This window comes from Brassica rapa, chromosome A03 (assembly GCF_000309985.2).
Source record: "Brassica rapa cultivar Chiifu-401-42 chromosome A03, CAAS_Brap_v3.01, whole genome shotgun sequence".
NCBI lineage: Eukaryota > Viridiplantae > Streptophyta > Magnoliopsida > Brassicales > Brassicaceae > Brassica > Brassica rapa.
Window position 1 is genome coordinate 31,776,157 of NC_024797.2, and position 25,478 is coordinate 31,801,634.

The 25,478-nt window shown below is 38.9% G+C and overlaps 4 protein-coding genes and 1 non-coding gene across 5 annotated transcripts; 1 reads left to right on the forward strand and 4 right to left on the reverse strand.

Annotated features, from left to right (window-relative positions):
* Positions 1-225: 225 nt before the first annotated feature.
* LOC103862449 (senescence/dehydration-associated protein At4g35985, chloroplastic) lies at positions 226-3,186 on the reverse strand. The gene is made up of 4 exons (XM_009140153.3): positions 2,098-3,186; positions 938-1,104; positions 769-853; positions 226-688 (listed from the first exon to the last, which is right to left on the reverse strand). The coding sequence occupies exons 1-4, from the start codon at positions 2,961-2,963 to the stop codon at positions 493-495; spliced, it is 1,314 nt and encodes a 437-aa protein (XP_009138401.1). The 5' UTR covers positions 2,964-3,186; the 3' UTR covers positions 226-492.
* A 1,428-nt stretch (positions 3,187-4,614) lies between these two features.
* LOC103862450 (cold shock protein 1) lies at positions 4,615-5,942 on the reverse strand. Its single transcript, XM_009140154.3, has one exon. The coding sequence runs from the start codon at positions 5,674-5,676 to the stop codon at positions 4,885-4,887; it is 792 nt and encodes a 263-aa protein (XP_009138402.1). The 5' UTR covers positions 5,677-5,942; the 3' UTR covers positions 4,615-4,884.
* A 4,717-nt stretch (positions 5,943-10,659) lies between these two features.
* Positions 10,660-14,114, reverse strand: LOC103862451. Its single transcript, XM_009140155.3, has one exon. It carries the CDS (start codon positions 12,912-12,914, stop codon positions 10,959-10,961), a length of 1,956 nt encoding a protein of 651 aa, XP_009138403.1. The 5' UTR covers positions 12,915-14,114; the 3' UTR covers positions 10,660-10,958.
* Positions 14,115-18,430: 4,316 nt separating this feature from the next.
* LOC117133150 lies at positions 18,431-18,538 on the reverse strand. The gene has a single exon (XR_004456991.1). It is a non-coding gene; the product is annotated as a small nucleolar RNA R71 (small nucleolar RNA).
* A 268-nt stretch (positions 18,539-18,806) lies between these two features.
* Positions 18,807-23,730, forward strand: LOC103862452. Its single transcript, XM_033287474.1, has 2 exons — positions 18,807-18,921; positions 23,267-23,730. The coding sequence occupies exons 1-2, from the start codon at positions 18,807-18,809 to the stop codon at positions 23,728-23,730; spliced, it is 579 nt and encodes a 192-aa protein (XP_033143365.1).
* Positions 23,731-25,478: the final 1,748 nt, after the last annotated feature.

Here is a 25,478-nt window from a genome sequence, read left to right on the forward strand (position 1 = left end):
ACATTGCTCATCCTAGTTCCTGATTTCTTGTACTTGGAAAGTCTTACAATGGCAATGAGCATTGATGCAGAGTACCTCAAAGAGATAGAGAAGACTTGTAGACCTTCAAGCTTTCATCTCTTCCAGAAACCGTGCTCCCATTTATACTCCGTCTTGCCTATGATCTTTCTTTCTCTCCAACAATTCTCCAATAACGCTGTTTTGCTTATTGGAGAACAGAGCATGTAATGAAAAGAACATTCACTACTCAAACAACAGAGAAAATCAAAACATACAAAAAAAACATATCGTTCTCACTTAATGATTTTTGCGGTTACCAATCAAACCCAATAATTTTTTTTTCGTATCCATGTTTGTATATAAATCTATTGATTCTCATGTAAGGCAAAACACATGCACCAACAACAATAACCAAAAACTATATTCTTTTTTGATCTGGTTTTTGCTTCTGTACCAAGGCAATGAGACTGATGGACAAACAACACAACTTCTCTACTTGGAACTCTTTTTCCCCTTCTTCCTTTCTTTAGCTGCCGTTTTAATTACAGTAGTAGCCAACGATGATGGCTTAACTGCACTCTTTGGGTTGAGAACTTGTCGTAACTTGAAAACTGTCCACGCCGTTCCAAGAGCATGCCCTGCTGCTCCAAGCCCAGCATTTGTCGCCTCTGCTGTCTTTGCTCCATACCTCCAAAACACACACAATATCAAAAATATTAAATCATCAGATCAAATATAACATTGAAACACATTGGCTTTTGTACTTACTTGTGATCGACAATTTCAGTAGTGACAGTTGAAGTTGTTTTCATAACGTTCTTTCCCGCTACTTCAACAGCATCACATACCTTGTCTGTCACACACACACACACAAGACAAAAACAAAGTTCAGTTTCAAGATTTATACAAAGATAATAGTATAATAAGTCTCTCTTACTGAATCCGTCAAGTGTTGCGAGAACCATTTCTCCAGGAAGAAGACCAAATAGTTTCTTCCCAGCTGCGCTATTCACCACTGAGCTAGTGAAGAATCCAGAAACTTTTACAGCCCCGGAAAGCACTCCTTTCGCCACTTTCTCTGTCATCTTCGTCATCTTTCTCACTCTGTTATACAACCCAATAAGTCTCCAAACACAATCTTGAAAGATAAAACAAAACTGAAAAAAAAACAACCGTGCATTGGACTAATGGTTTAGCTCTCAATATCGACTGATTCAGTTAATTGGTTTTGTGCTAAATTTTTTTTTTCTCAACAATTTTTATTATATCTTTATAAATCTAAATTTAGGACATTAAATTATATGTTTCTGACAAAACAAATCCTTAGAACATTTCCAATGTAAAACTCTTTATTTTTTTATAAAATGGAGTAAAAAATAAAAAGAAATAAAATCGGTCCAAACTCAACTTCATATCTCATTCTATAATGTGAGTAATGAACTAACAAAAAATAAATTACTCTATTTATGGAATAAAATTTATTATGGAATGAGATACAGAGTTGGGTTGGAACATTTCTTCCTTCATATTTCATTTCATTAAAATATGGAGTGGATTTGAAATGTCCTTAGTACTTAGACCATCTCCAATGTATTTTGTTATTTTCACCTCTAAAATAGGGGAACTCTATAATAGAGGTGAGATATACTCCAATGTATTCCCTTAAAATAGCAATTTCTAAATATATAGCAAAATATAGAGGAATGCTATTTCTTCCTCTATAAATAGATGAGAAAATAACAATCTCTATTTTAGAGGCAAAAATAGAAATGGGTTGGAGTGATTTTGCCTCCAAATGCTATTATAGAGGTAAAAATAGAGATGGGTTGGAGATGCTGCCACTATCAAAATAAGGGACTTAGTGCAAAAACACTATCAGTATGTGTAAAACCAGTACTGTTAGCGCTTAAAATTAGTTATATTTGTTGTTTCGGTAGTTCGATTTCCGTTGGAAGGACATTGGCCACCAATTGTGATCACCTCCCCGGTAAAAAAAAAAAAAAAAGACAACTGGAGAGGTGATCCAAGCCTTTGGCACGACTAATCCAAGCCTATAATAATAATAAACAAAAGAAAAAAAAAACATAGAGATTGTACCTTTTAAGACGTCTCAGAGTAGCAGGGCTAACTTCTCTCTCCTTCTCTGCTTTCGTCAGCTTCCGTTTCATGAAGTCGTTACCCCACACGAGACGATCCATCGTCACATCTCCACACCAAAGTATCCCTTTGATCAGCTGTCCCGAGCCAGCAGCGATCATCTTCGCCGCCACTCCACTGTAGTCCTCCACATTGGGAGCCAGCGTCGTCCAGTACGCCGTGCACTGCTTCTCCACCATCTTCTTCCTCTTCCCCGTCAACTCCGACGGCGACGTCTCCTTCGCCGCCGTTAAATCCATCGCCGTTTCCACTTTCTCCTCCGTGAAGCTGCTGTAGTCAGCTAAGATCTCGTCTAGCTTCTCCAGCAGCGGTTCTTGCCCCTTGGAAGCGATGGTGAGTCCGTAGTTCAATATGTCGTTGTTGTCGGTGGGGTGATCCGACCCGGATTCGTTAACGGGTCGGAGCGAGAAGAAGTAGTGAGACTCGTCGACTTTCACGGCGGGTGCGTCTTTGGTCAACGGCCACTGGATCTCGTCGGCGACGCGGGCGAAAACCGCAACGGTGATGTCTCCCTGAACGAGACGGAGGATCTGGAGCTCTCCGACGGCGAGCTCGACGCTGTAGGATTTGTCGATGAGGTGGAGAATCGCGCCGGGGATTGTGAGAATCACTTCCTCCGTTGATACCGGAGGAGCAGAGGCTGTCGTTGTTTGATCCGGGAAGATGTTGTTGACGAGATCATCCACGTCGAGCGAGGGGTAGAGATTGTTGGTAGAAGAGGAAGAGGAGGAGGAGATCGGGGGAGGAGCAGTGGTGGTTGAAGTGTCGATGGTTGGGTAAAGCTTGGGAGTCGGAGAGGATTCCATTTTTTCTCGCCGGAAGTTAGAAACAGAGGAGGAAGGGAAACGAAGAAGAAGTGAAGAAAGGTTTGGTTATTTTATATGAATGTGGAAACGATTTGGGAAAAAAAATGAAAAAGTGAGAGATATTAAGCGAGTGTACTTTTGATTAACTGTTAAGTAATTAGCTGTCGGATACAGATAGACGTGGGTGTTGCGTGTCTGAAGAACGCGTACTTATGTCTTAACCGGAACGGTTTAATACATAAATATAAGGACATTTACCAGTGCTTATCCAAACTTTATTTCTTAAAAAAGCTTTATCCAAAATTATATTACAGATTATCGTTGACTATGATGAATGTTTTTCTTTTATCAAAATAATATACTGTAAATGTTAGCTTCTTTCATTTTAAAAAAATGAACATATTAAAATGACATATTTGAAAGTAATGAAGATTAACAATTTGGCTATGGTTCTTATCTAAACAAGGAAGGACATTTTATTTTTTTTTGCTCTAATTTGTATCATACAAGATTAAATAATTAATAGGTCTAATCAATTTTAATGATGAAAAACTTTTTAGTGGATATAAGATTTAAGGAAGATAAGTGATGTTCTGTTTTAAGTTTTAACAATTGTTGGTAATTTACAGAGTTAAATACTAATTTTATGAAAAATTATATATAACTGTCACCTATTATTTGGGAAAACAATCCAATAGATCTTAAAGTAATTAAACTGTATAAATAAGGACAAACAATTACAAGAAAGAAAATCTAGACAAAAAAAAAGAAAGAAATCTAGACAATTACAAGAATAAAAAACCTAAGGGATGTCTAATATCTGATCACTTGACTATTTCTTTTGACATGTGTACGTGAGTTTGACTTTGACTGAAGAGCGAACACTTGTCAGCTTCAGTAAGTTTAGATATTATTTACAAAATATAATCAAATGTAAAAATAATTAACATGTAGACTTCTGTAAGTATCTCTCTATTTGTCTCGTGTTATGTGATCACAGTGTTGTGTAACTGATGAGCTTTTTATTTTGATCGTAGATCATGATTAAGTACAAACTTATGGGAACAATGTTGCTGCTCTACTCTGTGTACTTGCCTGGCAAGCTACTGAGCTAACCAAACCATAAATGGATTAGTAGCTGGCTAGAATCTATGTTATCCATTTGCCAAGTGGGATGATGGTTCTTCTCGTTTTGTGAAAACTACCCAAATGCATCATCAACATCTGATAAAGAGGTCTCTCATCGAAAACTTTTACAAGAGACATCTCAAATGGCTATTTGGAACCTTCAAACGAATAGTTGTTAATGTCAGTTGAATACTGTAGACTTTTGGGTGGCCGTGGCTGATGTTTAACCGAGTCAGGTTTTTGTGTGTGTATTACAGTACTAAAATCTTACCAATGATAATTCGACTGTGTTAGCAAAACTTACAGCTAGATCGGATTAATCTAAAATTTTAAAACACAATGTAAACGGCTGAGCCATTTCCTAAATGGCAGCGACTCTTGTGTAAAAGGATCAAAGATTGGCTTGATCTTTGTGTCAAAATTAATGTGTAAAGTGAACACATAGGTTTGATTCTGTAGTCAAGCATCCCGTACAACGTACAAAGAATACAATAAACTGAAACCCAGCAACATCTCGACAAAAAGGACAAAACTCAAAGTGACATAAGCAAAAAGAACAAAAGTACAGTATCCATATCAGAAACCAAATCTAGTTAAACTTATATAGTTATCACAAAGAAAAAAAAAGGATCATAACCCTTTTGTACAATAATAGTAATAAAACTAAAAAAACAACAAAAGGACCATGCAAATTCATCATTACCATATCAGCAAAAAGATAAAACGAAACATTAATATCAAAAGTTATACATTACTCAAATTCATTTCATCCTTTTGTTGATTAAGAAGCAAATCAAGCAACAGAACAGTCCCTTGCAAAGTGACCTCCTTCACCACACTTGTAACACTTTCCACCACCTCCACCTGCGTTTCTACCGCCACCTCCACCGCTTCCTCTCTGGTCACAATCACGCGCCAAGTGACCAGTACCTCCACACTCGTAACATGTACCAGACTGTCTCTTCGTCGCACAGTCCCTCGCCATGTGACCGACTCCACCACACGTGTAACAAGCACCACCGCCGCCACCGTTTCCACGTTCACCGCCGCCGCTTCCTTTCTGAACGCAATCCCTAGCAAAATGACCAGCTTCACCGCAAGTGTAGCACCCGCCACCTCCGGAGGCTCCTCCACGTTCACCGCCGCTTGATTTCTGAACACAATCCCTAGCCAAGTGACCAGACTCACCACAACTGTAACAAGACGCTCCTCCTCCACGCTCACCGCCGTCGTCACGGCAATCCTTAGCAAGATGACCAGCCTCGCCGCAATTATAACACCCTCCGCCGCCGCCGACTCGCCTAGCGCCGCCACCGCGGGAGCTAGTCTCCTTCTTTTTAAGAGGAGCACCACCCGGAGCGGTGACGTCGACGGCTTTAGTCTTCCCGTCGGTTCCCTGAGTGATTTCGAACTCGACCAAATCGTCGATGGCTAGACTCCTGTAACCTTCGGAGACGATGGAGGATTGGTGAACGAAAAGCTCTTCTCCGCCGCCGTCTGGGGTGATGAAACCGTATCCCTTGGAATCGTTGAACCAGTTCACCTTCCCGGTGGATCTCGCCGCGGATTGTTCCTCTAACGCCATCGGATTATAAGATTTGAGGTTGAGAAAAACCGTCGGCGTGTTTGTGTATATATATATAGAGAGGAGGTATGAGTTGGTTGAGAGGAACCCTAATGAGTGGAATGTAATCAAACCCTAATTTGACTAATAACAGATGTGAGTGGAGGATTCTTCGGGAGTGGGGAATTTAGGAAACTCTGCCACTTCACTTTCAACTCTTATCACCGTTGGTTATCTGGTGTGCACGCGTCCACCTTAGCTTTTTAGTCCTGACCCTTCGTTTCGCGTTAATCATTTAAAGATTTGATAAGATTGGGCTCCTTAGTTGGATTGTATTGGGCTCATCATTCAGGAGTTTCTCATATGGGCCTAATCTACGGACGTTATTTTTATTTTATATTGGTTAGTAATAAACGAAAGTAAATGTAGACGGATGATAGTATTCACATTGAATATTAGCCAAAGAGTTCAACATAGAATTCAGCTTCAAAAAACAATTCATAGTATATAGCACTTCATAATTTGCAACACGCTGTTTACATCCTTAGCTAGCCTTTTACATAATTTTTATCAATTATGAAATGATGAATACAAATGTTGGTCTCTTAAATATATTATTGTTGTTGAAGAGTTAACGTATTACATCTCATTTAAGTTATTTTTAAGACTTGATCTGCACAAAATGAAATTAAGTTTTGTGCCTCGCACAAATCACTAAAATCAAATAAGCAACATCGATTGTATAATGACGAAAGAAGATTAGATGTCCTGCTCTCGATTTGTTTACTATTGACTCTTCATAAGTGATTTCATTTTCTACATCTATGGAATTGGGCTTTCGTTCTCGTATTTGTTTCATTGATATGAGTTAAGTTTCTTTCTTTAATGAATTCAGTGAATTACATAATTCTCAATTTAAAAAAATAAACATCTGTAAAAATTAGTTTCACTCCATATACATATCTAAGAATCAAAATTTTGAAAAACAATCACCGACAAACTATATTAACAGGTTAGTGTTCAAATCTAATATATCAAGCTATTATAGAATGTAAGTGCAAACTCAAAATATAAATGTTTGTCTAGTATATATTCACCAGTTCGGTCTAAAAATCATCTAATTAGAACAACAAAACAAATTACTTATTTCACAAGTTTGGGTAATATCTGAATGTGAACGGGTAATATCCGAACCCGGATGGATATCCGAAGATAACCAAACATAAGTATACTTAACTCTATATTTCTAGTTTATTTCTCTCATTTTATTCAAAATATTTATATTAATGATTCTTATTGCTCAAGATTAGATAATATACATATAATTATGGCCAAAATCATTTGCTACTCACTTAAAATACATATTAAGTTTTTGTTTCTTGCATTAACAAAAATTGCATCTAGATTTTCAAAACAACAACTAAGTTAGTGACTTTCTATTTTTAAAGTTTTTATCTCCAAACCTATTAATAGTTTAATCTTTTAAAAATTAAAAAAAAGGTTAAGTTAATTATATTTTAAATATAAAAAACTTAAACAATGGATAATTTATTTATTTTTTCTTCAAAATTTAAATATCAGAACCCGACCCAAAATATCTGAACCCAAACATGAAATACCCGAACCCATCTCGAAGTGTAGAAATACCTGAACGGCCTTTATACTGAAATATCCGATACAAACCCCGAACGTGTATCCGAACGCCCACCCCTATGATATAAGATCATTTGTATCTTGTTTAAACAAAAAAAAATGTTAAACCGTTGATCACAAAAATTTTAATGTGAGACTTTTACCATTTTTATTAATTTATAGTCGTTTTTAAAAATTCAAAATATGACATATAAGAAAAAATCTAATTATTTTTATTACATGCTTAATATGATTATTTAATTTATTTTAATAGTATAAAATTAAACAAAAAGGAGAGATGTTAGAATTTTTTTATATAAAATATGTATTATTCATAATCATTAATTGTCATATATATGTTAATCATAGAGGAAATTCCGTAGTTTTTATTTAAGTAAAAAAAATACTTTTTTTGTACATTATTAATTAATTTGATATTTAGTTTAATAAAAAGCATAGTATATATTTATATGGACCAACTTATTTTTCTAACAATTCTAATAATCATTCTCGTGATGACACGTAGATACGAAAACATGTTGTAATGCTCCAAGATTAATATATAGGGGATATACACTATTTACTTGCTTTCATTATCTTTTGCAGTAAATTGTATTTTATGAGAATCCACCAATTCCATCTTTTCTTCGTAGAATAACTAAGTGGTTGATTGGTAAATAATTAGGTAAAATGGAGGGATAAAAAAAGTTGCGAAAGAGGAAATAAAAAAGATGAAAATTGGAATAATTTTTTTTTCCACTAGTAACATCTTCTCTATTAAAAGAGAAGTACCATTTTTATCTACCATAAAAAAAATCATACTAGCTTTATTAGGTCCATTTCACTAATTACATTTATTTAACTATTTACATTAATCTATTAAATATATAAAGATATTAATAATAAATCAATTTTAACTGTAAATTTAAATTTTATTTTTAGTTATAACAAAATGTTGAGAAATAATCTAACAAAATATTTCTAAAAATTTAAAATATTTTATTTAAATTAATACCATTGATTAATTTCGTAATTAATAAAATATACTATTATACATTAATTAAAATAAGATTTTATTATAAAACAAAATAAAATAAAAGGGTATGCTATTTTTTAAATTTTATAATTATATTCTATATCTTCTTAATTAAAAGAAATACCATAAAAAATCATACTAGGTCTATTTCATCAATTACATCTATTTGGTTATTTAAGTTAATATATTTAATATATAACATTTCTAAAAAATCTTATAAATTATATAGATATTAATAAATAAATTTTAAGTGTAAATTTAAATTTTATTTCTACTTATAACAAAATATGTTGGAAAAAATCTAACAAAATCTTAATAATTTTTTTTTTGACAGCAAAAAGCATTTACAGCCTCATGTAGACTCTGTAAACCAAAGTGGCAACTCTGCATCCATGTGTACGACGAACGACGGTTGTATCCAAGCACTGCGTGCCAAGCGATCTGCCATTGTATTATCCGTCCTAGAAACATGAACGATTTCCGAATTAGTGAAGCTTCTTCTCAAATGCTTAATATCCTCCAGGTAACTTTCAAATGCTGGACATTCCTCTGGTTCCGAAACCATCTTCACCAGTTGAGAACAATCCGTTGCAAACGTGACCCTGTACTGTCTTAAGTTTTTCATACATTCTATTGCCGAGATTAATGCCTCCATCTCTGCATGAAGAGGTGAGAGACTTGCCCTTACATTCCTTGCCCCTAATAGACCCTCAAACCCCGGAAGAGTCCTGAGCCAGCCTTGTCCTAAGAACGAATCTTTATCTTTCTAAGAACCATCCGTAAAACACCATCTTCATGTGGTCTCTATGTTTGATCTGATATGTACTTCAGGTGCCACCCTTGGTGTATTGATAATCTGTGCCTCAGTCCAAAGTGTTGATTCCAATTCTGCTAGATTAACCGTCTCTCTCGGATCAGTATGTATATTGCTGAAAACTTTATTATTCCTACCCTTCCAAATGTACCATAATATCCATGCAAACTGATGATCCTCCATTTTCGGGTTGATTCTCCAAAATAAGTGATCCATATTAGCGAATAGAGAGCCAGTAGGAAAAAAGTTTGGATTTGATGGAATCTTAGATAATGCCCACACTTGTCGTGCCGGCAGACACTCAAAGAAAACATGATTTATTGATTCTTCTGGGTCTCCACACTGTACACAGACTGTATCTCCTTTTATTCCTCTTGATTTTAAATTCTTTGTCACTGCTATAAAACTTGTCAGTAATTGCTATAGAAAATACTGTATTTTTGGAGGACACTTCACTTTCCAGCAGAATGCCTTGAGTATATCCACATTGGGCCATAAAATTATGGTGGTTTTTCCTTGTCAGGATATATCCTTTCGACTTGATACCCTGATTGAACCGTATATCTCTCATTATTAGTGAAATACCAACCATTCCTGTCTTCCAACTGATTTCTACTCAGACGAATACTTTCAATCAATTTCACGTCGTTGGGATCCACCAAAGTCCTAAGTGCCTGTAAATTCTAAGTGCGGGAATCCTGATGAATAAGGGAATCCACTGTAAGGTTCGGGTAACTGTTATGAACGTTTTTGTTTGCTGGTCTCGGGCGAGTGGATGAGATCCAATGATCATTCCATACTGAGATAAATAAAATTATAAAATATTTTTAAATTAATGCAACGATTGATTTCATAATTGATAATATAGTATTATTATAATCTATTTACTTATAAAATACCACAATATACTAAAAGAAATAATATAGAAATATAAATTATGCTAAGAAAATATCAATTTTATAGTAAACAAATAAAATTTTAAAATGTGTTGTATTCAGTCTGTAAAAATTAGAAAAAAAATGAAGGAGATTCTCAATTTGTTTATTTCATACTATGAATTTATTTTACCAAACTCGAAAATATATTAATATATAATAACAATTAATAATAAAACAAAAAATATAAAACAAATCATTATACATTAATAATATCGAATAAGAAACATAACTAATAACATTATAGATTTACACAATATATACCACTAAAATCTAAACTATATCTTTGAAAGTTTTGCGATGGTATATGTTATATATTTATAAAATGAAAATCTATCCGCACGGATGTGCGGGTGAAAAATCTAGTATTAGTTTATTTTCCTTATTTTATGTTTAATAAATGAAAAACATTTTCACTTGATTGAAATCATGAGTAACTTAGCCGTAGACAGATTTACTCCAGATTATTATCGAAGGATATACTTTTAGTTAGAGCTTAAAACCTTAGTCGACAATCGGATAAAAGAGTTTAACTATGTTTGCAAAATAAATTATTTGGATATAAAATATAAAAAGTACTAGTAATGTTGCAAAAAAACAAATACTGGTAAGTTGACATTTACAAAAAAATTAAAAATTATTGGTAAAATAACAAACACTTAATCAGATGCAAAATGTTGCCTTCTCAATGCCAAGCCAAAAAAAAAAAACAAATTGAATACTGGAAAATGTTATATTACAACTTTTTGATAGTAGTGGAGGTAGTTTTTTTCTTTAAAAACAGTCATCTACAAGAATATCATTTGAATAAAATGTGAAAAATTATATTTTCTAATGCGATCCAGAAACGAAGCTTCTTCATTCAATCATGAATCAATCAATTCAATCATACATGGAAGCCTCTGGCTCCTCGTGACTGATAAAGCTCAAGTCTACTCTTAGCTTCATACAACAAATGTTCCATGTCTTCTTCCTCTATCACATTCCCTTGCTTCGACGCCCTCTCCAACACCGTCAGCACTTCGTCTTTAGCCAGCTGCTCGCTGTCCGGCACGTTCATCGCCACGTAGCTCAGCAGAATCAACGCCGGAATCTGAGCTCCGTTCTCCCCGAAGTACGCTAACTGCACGAGCAGCTTCGATCCTCCTGCGTCGATGATGGTCTTCGAATGCTCCTTCCGTAAGAAGTTATCCTCCGTCGTGAACTTCCCTAGCGCAACTGCCACCTCCGCCGCTAGCTCCGGCTCTCCGTCGTCGAGGAGTTTCACCAGAGGCACGATCATATGCGTCTCCGCGGACTTGAACGTCCGAGCTAAGTTCCCGATGGACTTAACGCAGGGGATGAGCAGTTCGGATCCCGCGTCTGCGTTTTCAACGATTCGGAACAGCTGGTCAACGACCGCTTTGCACGCCGAGGAAGTGCGTCTGAACGCGGATCTTCTCAGATCGGCGTTTTCCTCCGCCACGGCGGTGATCTCCATTATCGCCATGGCCGTGTTGTACTTCGTCTCCTCGTCTCCGTGCTCGAGCAGAACCGCGAAGCAGAGCAAGGCTCTCGACTCGGTGATGACTCGGCAGATCGTCGCGTTTCCCACCGCGAGCTTCCACAGCGCCCTCGCCGCCATCGCCTTCATGTAGGCCTTCGTCGCCGGATCCTCGAGCTCCCTCCCTCGCGTCACCGACGCGTTTCGCGACTGATGCGCCGCGCTGAACGGCTTGCTGATTCCGCTGTAGCTCTTCTCCGGCGGCGGTTTCTCGTCGTCGCCGGTAACGGATTTAACCGACTTCATCGCCATCGTGGTCTTGATGATGCTATGCATCTGATTCGGCAATGGATTCATCTCGTTATCTTCCTCCTCGTGCAGCGCGGGGAGGAGATTCTCTTTACTACTAGTATTAGTTTTGCTCGCCATCACGACGGCGTGATGCATCGACGTGGCTCTACCCGCGACGACCGCGTATTTGCTATGCTCTTGAACCGTCTCAAACGCTAAATGGCTCACGAGAAGGCGGATAACGTTATTTTGAGCGAACAGCTCTTGACACTTGGCGTGGTTCCCATCGACAAGCTCAGAAACGGCCCAAGCCACAACGGCTTGGACCCTCATCGAACCTTCTTTTAAAATATTCGCGAGCACTGAACAAACACCAGCTTGTATCATCTGCTCCACGCTCTCCGGGTCTCGGCCCAACAGCCCGATCGTCCTCGCCGCGTTTTCTTGGCCGTCGATTTTTCCTTCTTTCACTAGCTTCAACAGAGGGTTGACTCCACCTTCCTCTATGATTAGCTTCACGTGTCTAGGGTTGTCTTTCGCTAAGGATGCTAAGGACGCCGCGGCGTCGGCTTTATCATCCGGCGAACCGGTCATCAGAACCGCGATTTGCTCCCAGATCAAACACAAGATCGGCTCGTTGGCAGCGATGGGAGGGAGACCTAAGTAACCGACCCCTTCGTCGTCGTCGTTACCGGCGGGAGTCGAGACACGGAGGAGCCACGAGACGTCGCCGACGGAGTTTTCCAGCTGAGAGATCATTTTCCGGAATGCCGCGGCGGGGATGATGTTGAAGAGGCGCATTATGTAGCCGTCGTCGCGGCATCTCTGGACCATGGTCAATGCCTTCTGGAGAACGTTCTCAGTGTCGTCGATGATACGGCGCGTGGGGCGCTCGTAGAGGTCGGAGCTCGCACGCGCTGCTTGGCGGAGGAGAGCGGCGAGCTTCTCCGTCTTGGACTTGATCTCGGCGCATTCTTGCTTGTTGATTGTGGCTTCGTCTCCGGCTTTGACCACTTGGTCTGCGAGTTGAATCGGTCGTGTCAGTATCTGCTTGGCTAGATCATCCATCGATTAACAACTCAAAGCTGGTGCGTGTGGTGTGGATCAATGAAAATTAGGAACGGTGTTGATCTTGATTTTTTAAAGATAATGAAGAAAGATTATAAAGCTTTTTGTTTTGGGGGTTTGGTTTGGTTTGGTCTTTGGAACACGGTTTCGTCATTTCTAATGTATTTCTTACAGAACACGTCGGTCTTCGCCGGCTTTCGTTGTCGGAGTAAATTACTTTTGTCAGTTTACCAAGTCGTCGTAGGCTTTTCTGTCATATATATTAATATTACTTTTTTTCTGGAATCATATCCGATTTTCTAATGCAGAATAATAACATATTCTAAGATGGCAAAGAAAACATAGGCATGTTGTTGAATGAATACAAAAGCAATTCGATTTTAATTATTCGATTGTGATTTGCCCAATTTTAGTAGTTTTAATGATATAAAATTCAAATGATTTCAACAGGGATTTACAAAAGCTTTTGAACACACTGAAAGTTCAGTGAAAATTTATTATATTGTTAAAGATGTGACTGGATAAGTTATATTGGGCCCCGAGAGACATTGCATTTATTGGTTAAGGCTAGCTGGGTTTTTCTACGACTCGGTCTGGCTACATCGAATGTTACTTAATACCAACCATATTTATTTCTGGGACATGTTACGTAATTATATTTTGAGGTTCTAAAAAGGATAATTACAGAATAATTTGTTGATTTTTATTGTATGTCTTCATAAAACTATACTCTGTAGTTATAGGCTTATAGTCATTGACAAGAAAAACTTCATTAATCCATCAAACTTGTTTTTATTCTGAGAGAGAGAACCAAACTTGTTTTCTAGTTTATGAAACTTAAACAGTTAATAAATAATTTATAATATATACGATCCAAATAAGGGCTAAATGATTCATACATATAAACCACTAAAATTTGGAGACTTTTTTTTGTCAAAGTAAAATTTTAGAGATGATAATAAGCAAATGTTACTTCACCACACTTCGTTAACTTGAAATTTTATGAATATTGTTCTCATCACTCATATCAAGTAGTATTACAAATATAAAAATACGTGAATCTATAAGGGCAATTTTCACAGACTTTTTGGTCACAAAAATAAACCACGAAAAAGAAAATGACTAAAATATTTTATTTAATAGGTAAAAGGACACTAATACTCTAGATATATAAAAAAATTAAAAAAAGAAAAAATTATATTTTTGTATAGTTTTAGATTATATGTTTTCAAAGTTTGAACTTTTTATAATTTTTTTTCTTTTCTTGAATTTTTTTCTCGAATTTTTTTTTATTTTTTTTTCAAATTTTCTTTTTGTAATTCGAAAATACTTTTTGAAACTATTTTTAAAATTTTAATATTCATTTTCTATTTTATAAAATTTTAAACCTTAAACCCAAATCCCCTTCCATTAACTCTAAACCCTAAGGTTTGGATTAGTTAATCCTATGGGTATACACTTTTATACCCAACACACTTTTATACCCATATATATATATATATATATATTTTAAAAAGTGTATATGTACCTCTTTAATGAAATATTTTGGTCATTTTGATTTTTAAAATCTATATTTGTGATATAAATTTTTTTAGTACTATCTTAGGGTATTTCCCAATCTATAATGATTTTATCTCTAGTTATTTTTATACAAATGCATGCAAATAACTAGGAAAACGAACATTTTGTTATGAATAATGTGGATTGCTATTAACCAAGCCAAAGGAAGAACGGACCGCGTCCGGCCCAAGACCAAAACCGCGTCCGGATAGGAGAGAGAGGCGGCCAAAGAGTAGCAGACTATAGGATTAGAAGTTTTCCTTTTCCCTTTCATGTTTATCTTTAAGGATATTTCCTATTTTCCTTTTAGCTTAGGATTTGTACTCTTTCCTTTTATACTTATCTTGTAAACCCTATATAAAGGGAACACTTTGATTCAAGTAATAACACACGATTTCCCCAATTGTTCACAATACGTTATCAGCACGATAGCCTCTAAATCCCTGAGACCTAAATCGAAACCTAAAAGCCTAAACCGGCGACTCAACCTAAAACCCTAGACGTTCTCTGTTCGTCCTGAATCTTAGACGTCCTCAACTCCGAACGTCCTCAGCTCGTGATCGCGTCCTCAGCTCGCACCCGAGAAGAACACGTCCATCCGAGAACACCTCGCACCCGAGACAGCTCGCGTCCGTCCTCAGCTCGCGTCCGACTACATCCGCGACCCGATAGGAGACAGCAAGCGTCCGTCCGTCTCAGCTCGAAGTTTCATCCATTCTCAGGTGGTCTGGTTCTATACCTCTACGAAACAAAGGTATAAACATAGTCTGAGAACCTAGATAAAGAACATAAACCCTAATCCATTATTATGGAAACTACGTTCTTGATGAAACCAAAAGAAACTACAAGATTAAAATCGACAAATCTTATAACTAGAAACACATATGATTCCACTAGAATATGATTGAATGTTTGCTTGATTAAATCTGAAACATGAGAAACCCTAATGAAGGAATCAAAAACCCTAAACCCTAAAGAAGCTAGAATCCGATTTTAAGATTGTTTTGCTTGATTGATTTCTTGATTGATCTGAGATTTAGGATTGTTAGATTGATTGAAATAATCTAAGTATTCAAATACTTAAGGCCTTGAAACCTTAACTCAAGGTTGCTAGAGTTTAAGATTGAAAACCCTAGTTTTATAAAAGAAGTAAGAATAGTTTGATTGCATTACATGAATCTGAATATGGTATTGCATTCATCATGTTATAAACAAGATCGACCAGCATATAGATCACACGAACTTAGGTTGCTTGCATTAGTAAACCTATATGGCCGTGTGGCTCATGATTGATAGCACCATGGTCGATTAGTATTGTTTTGAATATCATGAATGCGTAAGACATGTGGTGGCCGAGCTTGCTTATTATCATGCGGCCACATGATCACATTGTGAACCTGAAACTTTAAATGATAATGTGATTCAGATGTCGAAAATAGCAAACAGAGACTACGCAACCCTTAATCTCTCCGGAGACAATTACTTGCAGTGGGCGCTAGATACAAGGATCAGTCTAAAGTCTAAGGGACTTGGTGATACTATCACCAAGGACAACAATGTGAATGAAAAGGATAGATACAGGGCCATAAGCTTTATGCGCCATCAATCTTATTGAAGGTCTGAAAGATGAGTACATGACAATTGAAAATCTACTAGATCTTTGGAATGCTTTAAAGCATAGATATGATCACCAAAAGATGGTGTTACTTCCAAAGGCTAGGCACGACTGGATGCATCTAAGGTTCTTAGACTTCAAGTCGGTGGATGAGTACAATTCAGCCTTGTTCAAAATAGTTTCAATACTAAGGCTTTGTGGTGAAGAAGTATCCGATATGATGATGCTTGAAAAGACCTACACTACTTTCAATCAGTCGAATTCAGTATTGCAAGAGCAATATAGAACAAAAAGTTTTGCCACATATACTGATCTGATCTCGTGTCTACTTTTGGCCGAGGCAAACAATGAGCTCCTGATGAAGAACAGTGAAGCCAGACCTGTCGGGACAGCACTGATATATGGTGTTTTATACATCTTGTATATATGCTTTTAAATTGGTTTTCAAGTCTTAATCGAGTCTTCCTAGTCCTTTTCGAGTCATTACAGGTCTGGAGTTGCATTGGATGGGAGATTAACCAGCTGGAACAAAAGAGGCAGAAAACAGTGCAATTTGGTGATTTTCACGCAGAACAGTCTTGATGACTGTTCTGGATAGCGGAGCAACCCGAGTGACTGTTCCGAGGGAGTGTTCCAGCGGCAGAGATTTTTAAGGAAACAACAACCTATTTCGGGATTTGCCCTAATCTCTCTATTTTCTCTCCCAGCCGCCTGTGGCTTTGATATATCTTCTTTTTCTATTTTTCCTGATCATACTACGCTAGTTTACAGAGAGGAACCAGACCCAAAAACTCCATTGTTGGATTTGCTTATTGTAAAGGGAGAAGGATCTCTACACTCTTGAGAAGAATCCTGAACCCTATCTCTTTTATTTTATTGATTCAACATGTTTTCTTCATCTGTTATCTCTGTGTTTTCTTGCTCCATGGCTGAGTAGTCAGCTTGCTTAGTCTAGGGTGTTAGGGTGTTAGATCTGTGAGCTTGACATAAATAAGTTATAAATCGATTGTCTTCATTCACTGTTGTTCTTAAGGCTTGCATCAAGTTAACCACTTAGTGCCTGATTCTAGGTTTAATCTATTCATCAAAAGTGTTATAGGTTGCTAGACATAACTTGAATGAGCATTGCATCCCTAATCAGCGAAAGTAGATATTAGGGTGTTTTGTGAACATATCGGACTTGATCTCTATTGCTTGCTGTCGCATCTTGATCCAAACGAGAGTTTAGGTATCAAGATCGATCAGCATAGGGGGCAGTTCCACGACAGTGGGCTGTTCTACTTGAGTGATCCGAGTTCTAGACTGGTCTTTAATCGAACTTGAATAATTGTTTGGCTCACACTTGTTTAACACCTGATCAAACCACCCTAGGCTAGCATTTTAGTTATCTGAATTCTTTAATTAATCTTGTTACTTGTTTCTCACGAAACCCTCAAATCTTAAAACCCCCATATTGTTTTAGCTTGATATTGATCCCATAAAAATAAAGTGTAATAGTTGGTCTCTGTGGATTCGATCCTAAAGTGCTACATCGACATACCATTCGATTGTGGTAGTGTGCACATTAGGTTATTTGGTGTGCGTATACACGTAATATCAAATTGGCGCCGTTGCCGGGGACCATCTTTTTACCTTTATTTTTCGGTTATTTATTTAGTCTAAAACCTCTAACTTGCCTTATCCTTTTTGTTGCAGCTAATGTTCCAGGTGCATGACCAGTAGACATAGTCGGAGAAACGCACAAGGAGAATTAGTTACATTTACCAACCAGGAGCTAGCAAGGTTAGAAAGAACAAATCGTCAACAGCCAAGGCAAACCGACACCACTATGGGTGATCACGCCAATCAGGATGATCTCGCTGCAGCTATGGCACTCATGCAGCAGCAGATGCAACAAATGCAGCAGACCATCCAAGCTCAGCAGGATGCTGCTGAACAGGCTGCTCTCGCGCAGCAGGAACAACAGGCGCAGACTGTTCCAATCGGGCAGAGAAACCTTCCGCGTAACATCCCTACTACGCGCTCTGCCATTGTTCCTCCACTCTGCACCAGGCAGGACTTCGAGATCAAGCCTGCTTTGATCGGTCTAGTACAGAGAAAAATGTTCTCTGGTCTCTCTACAGAAATTCCAATGGAGCATATTGAGAGCTTCGAAAAAGTCTGCAGTTTCACTCGCGTGAATGGTGTTCCACCAGACTACATCACGTGCATGTTATTCCCATTCTCTCTTGATGGAAAAGCTGCACGGTGGTTGAACTCTCTCCCTACCGGCTCTCTCACTTCATGGGAACAGGTCCGATCAGCGTTCCTCAGCCATTTCTACTCTAAGGCGAGAACAGCTGCATTGAGGAACAAGATCACCTCCTTCAGACAGCTCACTGATGAGCTTTTTCTGCGACGCATGGGAGCGCTTCAATGACTATCGCAGAGAATGTCCTCACCATGGATTTGATGATGATTATATCCTGGACATTTTCTATGATGGAGTGGACTGGAAATACCAAGGTGCTCTAAACTCTGCGAGCAATGGAGACTTCATGACTCAAACCACTGCTGGAGCGTTTAAGCTGATTGAGAACATGGCTGCTAGCTCAGCTAATAAGAAAGAGGAGAGTGATTGCTCCAAGAAAGGGAACAGTTCTGACGCCCAGAAAATAGATGAGCTGACTGCCAAGGTTGATCAGCTACTGAAAAACAACCAAGGGCATGTTTTCAGCATGGACCAAGCTACAGCTGGGCATATTCAGAACCAGACCAAGCGACAACCGCAGAGCAATCAGCAAGCTGTTCCAGCTACTGGGAACAGTCAACCAGATGAGCTGCAAGGTCTGGGTATGATGATGCAACAGCTGTTGCAGGGTCAGCAGGTTCAGGCCAAGGTGTTGAATCAGGTAACCACAGAAATTGACACCAGGATGGGCAACATGTTCACTGAGCTGAATAACAAGTATGACAATCTTGCGATCCATATGAGAAAGATCGATGTTCAGCTGGCTCAAACAGCTGAGAGTGTCAAGAGGCAACAAGAGACGCTCCCTGGAAGAACTGATAAAAATCCTAGGACTGAGCACTGTAATGCAATAGAGCAGCCGTTCGCTGAGACTGCTCCAGGCGCAGAAGAGAGAGCAGAGCAGTCTGCTAGCTCTGGAGTGACTACTCCTAGCGAACCTGCTGAGACTCCACCATCTCGAGTCTATGTTCCCAAGGTTCCCTATCCAATTCCACCTAGACATCTGATGGATCCCATTAGTGAAGAGCAGCTGATAGGTTTTAACAAGATGGTGAGAAGGCTTCCTAAAGAACTTGCATTCGAAGATGCTCTGCAGATTCGTCCATTGCTCCAGTTCTTTAAACACTGTAGAGAGACTCAAGAGGAGATCAAGGTCCTCTATACCAGAGCACTGTCTACGCCAGCACTGAAGGTATTGCCTAAGGTTGATGATCCTGGAAAGTTTGTTTTCCCATGTTCCATCGCAGGAACAACCTTCAAGGATGCTCTGTGTGACTCTGGTTCTTGTGTGAATCTCGTCTCAAAGGCTATTGTAGACGATTTGGGTATTGCTGATATTGAGCGTTCTCAGCTGACCCTGACCTTTGCAAACTCTTCCAGAGCAGTCCCATATGGAACCATCCGCAGCCTTCATGTTCAAGTAGGGGAATGCATTGTTCCTGCTGAGTTTCAAGTTGTTGAGATGAACAAGGATCATGAGATGCCTTTAATATTTGGAAGGACATTCATGGCTACTGTTGGAGCAACCATCGATATGCCCAACAAGAGAGTCTGCTTCTCCAACATCAACAAGAAAGTTTTCTACAAGGCTGTACCCACCAGATCTTCCTCATCACACGCCTCTCGCATCTCAGTGTTTGATGTAGAAAAGCTGAAGGTTGTTCCAGAGAAGGAGCATGATGATAAGGGTGAGAGCAGGCTGTTATCTGATGAAGATCCATGCACTGATCCTACTAAAATTAGAGGGAATTCAAGGGTGAAACAGAAAGTCCAGAAGAAAAGGGTCAAGGGAGATCCTACAATGACTTTGAAACCTCTCAAGTGTGATGAGAACTCCATTGAGTATGAGGTAAAGTGCAAGGGTACCTCCAAACCGTTCTCTAAAGTCAGAACCATTCTCACACATGAGCTGAAGGAGAAAGGAGAAGATGCTGTGAAAGGGTTGTTGAGCAGAGTTCTGAAGATGAACATGTCTGACTGTGGAGCTTGTTTTGGAACAAGCCCTCTTGGTCAACCCGACTGATCCCAGTCACCAAGTCAAGCTAGAGACTTAAACCAAGCGCTTGGTGGGAGGCAACCCACTGGTAAGTGTCATTAACATTAGGATTTTCTTTTTACTTATTTTTGTTTTTAGTTTGTTGAGTCTCAGGTCATAAATCAGAAAATCCGAGACCCTTGACTGGAGCAAGCAGCTGGCTGCTCTTATTCCAGAGCATCCTTTACCGGAGCAACCGCGTCTTGCTCTGTCAGGCTGCTCCGCGCCAGGTAAGTATCTCGACCCAAAAAAAAAAAAAAAAAAAAAAAAAAAAAAAAAAAAAAATTATTCTTGTTTTCTCCTTCTCTCTGATTTATTTTCACACCAGGGACGTTGTGAAGTAAGTCTGGGGGAGGGTTTTCATCGTTTACTAACTTGTTTCTTTCTTTTGTTTTTTTTTCTTTTGGGTCAATTTAAGTAAGTTTTTATTGAGTCAGTCAAAAATTTGTGGGAATTAGGACCTTATTCCGTGTTGATCACTAACCACCTCGTGCTTTAGTTATCTTATTCAGTGACCTTAGCAGTGGCAAAAGACACACATGTGGACCTGGAACACCCTGACATATCTCACTTGATTCTCCAGAAGTTCTCAGCCGATCAGGTTACACTGGGTAGACTTAACTCCACCTTAATTGAACCTAATCTTAACTGAAATTCTTCTTGTTATGGGCATTAGATCAGGGAAACGAGAACACACTCAGGACTTCTTATCCTTTTTATCCATCTTGCTGATCCTGAGTGGCTAGCTCATCTTTAGCTAGTTCCCACCCTGCACCTTAGCCTTTATTCCACCTTCATGCATTTGTTTTTCAGTGTCATATGTGCAGATATGTGCAAAAAGGTCGGAGAGGAAAGAATCAACGCAGCCTCCTACTCGTTACTGCTGCAGAAATTATGTCAGAAAGGAGAACAAGCAGATTAAGGGAGCAACCGCTCCATAACCAATGAACTGCGCAAGAGCAGGGGTGGAGAACCAGAATGGTTGCAAAATCAGAACCACCAGTGGCACTCAGAACGATCATGTATTACCTCCTTCTTCGTCACATCACCATATCAGTCTTCAAAAAAAAAAAAAAAAAAAAAAAAAAAAAAAACGAGATTAATGTGATGGAGAAGGGGAAGAAAGAAAAGAAACATGGAGCCACTGGAAAGGTCGAGCAAGAAGTTGGTACCAAGTATTGAAGAGTGTGTAGAGGAAAGTGGAAAGCAGAACAATCAGTTGCTTGTTCCGTCATCAGAACAGTCGCACCAGATAGAGCAAAAACGAGTTGAGGCTGTGGACATCAATGGATCTATCCTCTCTTGCCATTTTGTGTGATATCCTGCATCCTCTTCAATGAAATGGTAGCCCCTAAACACTCTTAACTCCACCATTAAATAGCCTGTTCCACACCTAGACCGTCTACCCTGAATGATGCCTGTGATGAGAAGCTCACGCTACTCTTAAATGAATGTAGGGAGTTCTGTCTCGATAGTGTTGCTTTTTCAGGTTTGAGATGAAGAGTATGGAGCCGATTTTTGAACAGCAGTCAGTGGGGTTCCGGTAAGGGTGTGTTGTCCTAGTTTTACTGCTTGTATGGTTCAGAGATTCGTGGTTAAAGTATGGTTGCTGAGAATAGGTGAGTTCCCACACTTTCAAACCTTTCTCCCTGTTCTTGATACTTGACATTGTTTGAGGACAAACAAGGATCTAAGTCTGGGGGAATTGATATATGGTGTTTTATACATCTTGTATATATGCTTTTAAATTGGTTTTCAAGTCTTAATCGAGTCTTCCTAGTCCTTTTCGAGTCATTACAGGTCTGGAGTTGCATTGGATGGGAGATTAACCAGCTGGAACAAAAGAGGCAGAAAACAGTGCAATTTGGTGATTTTCACGCAGAACAGTCTTGATGACTGTTCTGGATAGCGGAGCAACCCGAGTGACTGTTCCGAGGGAGTGTTCCAGCGGCAGAGATTTTTAAGGAAACAACAACCTATTTCGGGATTTGCCCTAATCTCTCTATTTTCTCTCCCAGCCGCCTGTGGCTTTGATATATCTTCTTTTTCTATTTTTCCTGATCATACTACGCTAGTTTACAGAGAGGAACCAGACCCAAAAACTCCATTGTTGGATTTGCTTATTGTAAAGGGAGAAGGATCTCTACACTCTTGAGAAGAATCCTGAACCCTATCTCTTTTATTTTATTGATTCAACATGTTTTCTTCATCTGTTATCTCTGTGTTTTCTTGCTCCATGGCTGAGTAGTCAGCTTGCTTAGTCTAGGGTGTTAGGGTGTTAGATCTGTGAGCTTGACATAAATAAGTTATAAATCGATTGTCTTCATTCACTGTTGTTCTTAAGGCTTGCATCAAGTTAACCACTTAGTGCCTGATTCTAGGTTTAATCTATTCATCAAAAGTGTTATAGGTTGCTAGACATAACTTGAATGAGCATTGCATCCCTAATCAGCGAAAGTAGATATTAGGGTGTTTTGTGAACATATCGGACTTGATCTCTATTGCTTGCTGTCACATCTTGATCCAAACGAGAGTTTAGGTATCAAGATCGATCAGCATAGGGGGCAGTTCCACGACAGTGGGCTGTTCTACTTGAGTGATCCGAGTTCTAGACTGGTCTTTAATCGAACTTGAATAATTGTTTGGCTCACACTTGTTTAACACCTGATCAAACCACCCTAGGCTAGCATTTTAGTTATCTGAATTCTTTAATTAATCTTGTTACTTGTTTCTCACGAAACCCTCAAATCTTAAAACTCCCATATTGTTTTAGCTTGATATTGATCCCATAAAAATAAAGTGTAATAGTTGGTCTCTGTGGATTCGATCCTAAAGTGCTACATCGACATACCATTCGATTGTGGTAGTGTGCACATTAGGTTATTTGGTGTGCGTATACACGTAATATCAAGCACCATTACCCGAAGCCCATGAGGTTGAAAAGAAAGATCCCAAAGAGAGCTACTACGCCCAAGACAATAGGAGACCACACGGCAATGGCCGTGGTGGATACAGGAGGCGTGGGCGTGACAACCCGAACGGCCGAGACAACTACTCGACCGGCCGAAAAGGAAACCACAATAATCGTGGTCGTGGTTCCAATTACGGCCACGGACGAGGTGGCATATCTAAGCCATCTTACACGTCCAAGTCAGTATGCCACAGATGCGGGATGGACAACCATTGGGACAAGAATTATAGAACTCCGAAACACTTGTGCGACCTCTACCAAGAGAGCCTCAAGAACAAGAACCCGGAGGCAAACATGATCCAAGAAACCAGTAATGATGACAAAGGATATGGATATGATGCTGATAAAGAATTCGACCAAGATGATCTAATGGACTTTGAAACTTCTGATTGTCTCAAGGACTAGTTTCGAATCACTTGTCTTATTGCTTTATGTTTTTGATTTAGTATTTTTATTTTATGTAATGACATTTATAATAAAGAAAGTTCTTTAAAGATCTTATGAAGTCTCTGAGTTTAGAAATTTTATTTATAGAAATGAATGGTGAGATGAGTATACTTGTGGTGGATAGTGGCACAAGTCACACAATACTTAGAGACAAAAGGTACTTTATGAATCTCACAATGCAAAGTGCAAAGGTACACACCATTGCGGGTGAGGCCAGCCTGATTGAAGGTCACGGCCAGGCGTATGTACTGATGCCTACGGGCACTCATCTAGAGATCAAAACCGCTTTATATTCCCCAAGCTCTAGAAGAAGCTTACTGAGTTTCAAAGATATAAGATTGAATGGTTTCCATCTTGAAACATGGGAAGAAGGAAACAAGGAGTTCCTTAATATAATCTTGATCACCAAAGGCAATAAAAAGATCCTAGAGACTATACCCGCAATCTCTACTGGTCTATACTATGCAAAGATCAGTATGATTGAGGCCAATGCCTCCGAGCTATTCACTTTATGGCATAACCGGCTTGGCCATCCCGGAACAGGAATGATGCGAAAATTAATGATGAATTCACAAAGGCACACGTTTAAAGGAGTGATCCCACACAATCTCACATGTGCAGCATGTGCACAAGGGAAACTCATAACTAGGCCATCACCAGCCAAGGTTAATAAAGAGACCTTAAACTTTCTGGAAAGGATTCAAGGAGACATATGTGGACCAATACACCCATCTTGTGGGACATTTAGATACTTCATGGTCCTCATTGATGCATCGACCAGATGGTCGCATGTGTGTCTACTATCCACACGGAATCTGGCCTTTGCACGCCTGCTTGCTCAGATGATAAGGTTGAGAGCACACTTTCCAGACTTCCCTCTTAAGACTATACGTCTAGACAATGCTGGTGAGTTCACGTCTCAAGCGTTTAATGAATACTGTATGTCCATGGGGGTAAGAGTAGAACACTCCGTGGCACATGTCCATACACAGAACGGCTTGGCCGAATCTTTCATTAAACGAATCCAGCTGATAGCCCGGCCATTACTAATGAAGTCTCAACTCCCGGTATCAGCATGGGTACATGCGGTTTTACATGCATCGGAACTGATTCGCATCAGGCCATCTAGTGAGCATAGATATTCACCATCCCAACTACTTACGGGTCATGAGCTAGACGTGTCCCACCTCAAGACATTTGGATGTGCCGTCTACGTTCCAATCGCTCCACCACAGAGAACTAAGATGGGACCACAGAGGAGGATGGGAATATACGTAGGATATGATTCTCCACGCATTATAAAGTATCTTGAGCCAACAACCGGTGATTTGTTTAAGGCCAGATACGAAGACTCACAGTTTGATGAGTCAACATATCTGTCCTTAGGGGGAGATAACAGCCGGTTGATCATTAAAGACTTGGAATGGTTTAGACCATCAATATCTTGGCAAGATCCTCGGACTAAAGATTGTGATATAGAAGTCCAAAAGATTATACATCTTCAAGCGCTAGCTAATCAATTGCCACATACATTTGCTGACCCAAATAGAGTAACAATATCACATATCCCGGTTTGTAATGCACCTATAAGATTAGATGTCCAAAAGGGACAATGTCAAGTAGCTACAGAGTCTAAGCAACGTTTAAAACGTGGTAGACCAATTGGTTCCAAAGACAAACAGCCTCGGAAGTCCAAGAGAGGTGCT

What these genes read in the sequence shown, in the direction of transcription:
- LOC103862449 (XM_009140153.3), bottom strand. Translation starts at nt 2,963, where the DNA reads ATGGAATCCTCTCCGACTCCCAAGCTTTACCCAACCATCGACACTTCA. An exon ending in CGCAACACTTGACGGATTCA is followed by an intron (nt 854 to 937) that starts GTAAGAGAGACT and finishes TGTGTGTGACAG; the next exon opens with ACAAGGTATGTGATGCTGTT. An exon ending in ACTGAAATTGTCGATCACAA is followed by an intron (nt 689 to 768) that starts GTAAGTACAAAA and finishes TGTGTTTTGGAG; the next exon opens with GTATGGAGCAAAGACAGCAG.
- LOC103862451 (XM_009140155.3), bottom strand. Translation starts at nt 12,914, where the DNA reads ATGGATGATCTAGCCAAGCAGATACTGACACGACCGATTCAACTCGCA.
- LOC103862450 (XM_009140154.3), bottom strand. Translation starts at nt 5,676, where the DNA reads ATGGCGTTAGAGGAACAATCCGCGGCGAGATCCACCGGGAAGGTGAAC.
- LOC103862452 (XM_033287474.1), top strand. Translation starts at nt 18,807, where the DNA reads ATGGACCAAGCTACAGCTGGGCATATTCAGAACCAGACCAAGCGACAA. An exon ending in AGATGAGCTGCAAGGTCTGG is followed by an intron (nt 18,922 to 23,266) that starts GTATGATGATGC and finishes CGTAATATCAAG; the next exon opens with CACCATTACCCGAAGCCCAT.